Genomic DNA, 3,958 nt, shown 5'->3' on the forward strand with positions numbered 1-3,958 from the left:
TTATCAACAGGTTAAATTAGAGCCCTAATAATACAAAATCTTGTCTATCTTGTGGTAGGTTACGAAGAAGGCGGTTTTTTGTTGATTCTCTTGTTACAAAGTCAATGAGCTTGAATGTTCATCGAATACGCGACCCATGTTTGCAATCATTGATTCGCTTTGACGTAAGATTACGTTTTCGGGAACATAGGAAGGGGGTACAAATAAAAAAAACAAATATCGGTCGCGTCACGATAATTATCCAATTTTTAATTTATACATTTCATGAGGGATTCGTGATATGTTGCATCAATTTTCGATATATATCTGGCAACTATGCCTGCAGCACACAACAAGCGCGAATAGACTGCTGAAAACAAACAGTATTATAAGTATACAACGTCGTTTCCGTAGAATCAAATTGCGTTAATTATGCAGTTTAAATAGCGTGTGGACATTACAAAGTTTTATACTCTCTAATATGTGCATCTGTGCTCAGATATAAAATATTGATCATCGAATGCTGAAAGAACGCTTAAAGAGTTTTCAATACCACCGACAGCACTTATCCATTGTCCTATTACGGTCTACTGTGAAATTCTATTACGATCTACTGTGGGATTATTTTTCTGTCTACATCTGTTCGTAAACAACGATGTCAACTAGAAGCCAGAAGCTTTATGCCTGTCCGGCAGGTAGCTCTGGATGCACCTTGGAAAGCGCAGTTGCAATGCTCTCTAAACGTTTCGACGAAACAAACCAGCTTATAGATGCCTCGAAAGCTGAGCTTAACTCGAAACTTGACGACATCAAAGAAGATCTTCAGAAGCAGATTATGGCGATGGAGCAGAACTTCAACTCATTGAAAACTTCCTGTGATAATGAGCGCAAGGTACTCAACACTCGAGTCGATAATGCCACTGAGAGTGTCCAGCGTTTGGAGAACAGAGCAGAATTGATTGCAGCAGGTATCCCGTATATCACCAACGAGAATCTACGTAATTACTTACATTGTATTGCGGAAGAAATTGGCTTCGATAAAGACAAGGTGCCCCATATACACTGTAAACGTCTACGTTCAAGAAATCTTTCTGACGGCAATGAATGTTTTATCCTACTGCAATTTTCTGTGACATGCTTAAGGGATGAATTTTACTCGAAGTACTTGGCTAAGCGTAATTTGAAGCTGCGGCACATCGGAATTTCATCGGATCGTCGCATCTATATTAACGAGAATTTAACTGTGAATGCGAGGACAATAAAGCGTGCTGCATTGAAGTTGCGTCGAGAAAATAAACTGGTCGCAGTCTCGACGAAACTAGGAATTGTACAAGTGAAGAAAAATGCTGATAGTCCGTACCTGTCAGTTTCATCTATCGATCAATTAATGCAAATTTGAATTAACTAGAGCTACATGTATACTTGTTATTGTTTGTTAAAGTGGAGATTGTATGTAATTTGCACTAAAGAAATTTGTTTGTATACTGGAACTATATGTAAAGTATGGAGACTATCATTAGAATGCAGCCTATCCATGTACATTGTTTCCCTCACGTTACCTGATGTCATCCTTAAGTAATCACACACTCTCACTACACACGATTCCCAGAGTTGTTATGAACACCATACTCAAGGCAAACAAATTCAACATATGCCATGCCAACGTTCAAAGTCTTTGTGCACGACGATTCTGTAAGTTTGAAGAAGTCAAACTAATGTTGTATGACTCCAAGGTATCCGTCGCTTGCTTCTCGGAAACATGGCTAAATAATTCCATTCCTGACCAAGCCGTTTCTATACCTGGTTACCGTCTCGTACGGAACGATCGGGCGTACAAAAGGGGTGGTGGAATTGCCATCTATATTCGTGAAAATATCCTTTCCAAAACGGTTTATTCTACGAATCTGACTGCTTCGTCGATATGCAAAACGGAATGCCTGGCTGTGGAGCTTAAAATAAGCGGTGCTGTAATGTTGGTCGCCGCGATCTACAACCCGCCGGACAATGATGTTTCAACTTTTATGCAGTGTGAATTGGCAACCTTATTATCAACTTATGAGCATTGCGTGCTTACCGGAGATCTTAACACTGATTGGTTACGAAGAAGTACCAGAAAAGAACGCCTAGAAGAAATATTCACAACGTATACCATGACTGTATTAGGCACCGAGCCAACTCATTTCTATGATGATGGTTGCTCTCAACTGGACTTGCTTGTCACTAACCGACCAGATGTAGTAACCACCTTTCAACAAGTGTCCGTGCCTGGCCTGTCTAAACACGATCTCATTTTCTGCTCGTGTAACATCAACACGTGTGCTATTGATCAACATTCCGTGGAAACCTACCGAGACTATGTAAATTTCGACCCAAATTTACTGCGAGATAGCATCAATGGAATTTCTTGGGACATCTTCCGCAATATTAACGACGTCAATCAACTTACTGAATACTTCAACAGTAGTATTATGTCCGTCCATGACTCGTGTATCCCACTACGGACTGTCCGACATCGCCAGCATTACAATACTTGGTTTAATGATGCTATACGTAAGGCAATCGTAGAGAGAGACATGGCTTATAGTGACTGGAGGACTGCTCCCATGGAATATAAGGATGGAAAAAAGCAAATATATACGCAGCTAAGAAATAGGACAAATGCTCTTGTTCGACGTGTCAAATCGGAGCACATCAATCGAAATATTGTGGTTGCTGGCTCAACAATGAACCTGTGGAAGATGGTGAGAGGTCTTGGTATTGGGAAGGTGCAAGATCAAGAAGATTGTTCTTTCGATCCAAACATGATAAATCATCATTTTGCCGGTCAATTCACTATCGACAATGCTGACAGTTACGAAACCCGAAGACCACAACCTGTCGGTGGATTCTCTTTCCAACAAATTGCAGCGCACGAAGTGTTGAATGCGTTTTGTGAAGTCAAGTCAAATGCTGTTGGAACCGACGAGATTCCCACCAAATTTCTTAAAATAATTCTTCCACTCATCATCGATCACATTGTGCACCTCTACAACATGATCATTAAGACATTGACATTCCCGGAGGCTTGGAAGTGCGCCAAAATAATCCCTCTGAGAAAGAAGAAACATCTAAACTCTGTCGAAAACCTCCGCCCTATCAGCTTGTTGAGTGTTTTGTCTAAGGTTTTGGAGAAGGTACTGAAGCAACAAATCAGTACCTATTTTACATCGATGAATCTACTAAATGATGACCAAGCGGGTTTCCGGCGTGGTCATGGTGTAAAAACTGCGTTGCTTCGTGTTTATGACGATATTGCTGGACTGATTGACAGAAAGGATAAGGTGGCTTTACTGCTGATTGATTTCAGCAAAGCTTTCGACACAATATCTCATTGTCGACTCTTGCATAAGCTACATGAGCGCTTCCATTTCTCATCATCTGCTGTTGGCCTCATGAAGTCGTATTTGGCCGGGAGAACGCAAATTGTATATTGTAACCATATCTCTTCCGCTGCAGTTTCCGTTACCTCTGGGGTTCCGCAAGGATCAGTGCTTGGACCTTTGTTGTTCTCTACATACATTGATGACCTACCCGGAATATTGAGATACTGTCGAGTCCAAATGTTCGCAGATGATGTGCAACTGTACTTTTCTCATCCTGACGTTTCAACTGCAGTGGCGCGGTTAAACGATGATCTTCAACGAGTAGTAAATTGGGCTTCAAGGAATTCGTTACGCATAAATCATACAAAAACCAAAGCGATTTTATTCGGTACTAACCAGTATATGGATTCAGATCATCCATCGCTTGTCGTCGAAGGGAATTACATCCAGTTTGTAGAACACGTGAACAATCTGGGCATTATTTTTCAAAGGAATCTCAGCTGGGACAAAGCAGTATCCACCCAATGTGGTAAAGTGTATGCTGGCCTACGTACATTGCGTGCAACCACGTCAGATCTCCCTCAGCATACGAAACTCCTGCTTTTTAAGTCGCTAAT

At 41.1% G+C, this 3,958-nt stretch overlaps 1 protein-coding gene across 1 annotated transcript; it reads left to right on the forward strand.

Annotated features, from left to right (window-relative positions):
* The first annotated feature begins 1,635 nt into the window (after positions 1 to 1,635).
* Positions 1,636 to 3,561, forward strand: LOC129782437 (uncharacterized). The gene is made up of 3 exons (XM_055789627.1): positions 1,636 to 1,671; positions 1,713 to 3,401; positions 3,475 to 3,561. Exons 1-3 carry the CDS (start codon positions 1,636 to 1,638, stop codon positions 3,559 to 3,561), a joined length of 1,812 nt encoding a protein of 603 aa, XP_055645602.1.
* Positions 3,562 to 3,958: the final 397 nt, after the last annotated feature.

Source organism: Toxorhynchites rutilus, chromosome 1 (assembly GCF_029784135.1).
Source record: "Toxorhynchites rutilus septentrionalis strain SRP chromosome 1, ASM2978413v1, whole genome shotgun sequence".
NCBI lineage: Eukaryota > Metazoa > Arthropoda > Insecta > Diptera > Culicidae > Toxorhynchites > Toxorhynchites rutilus.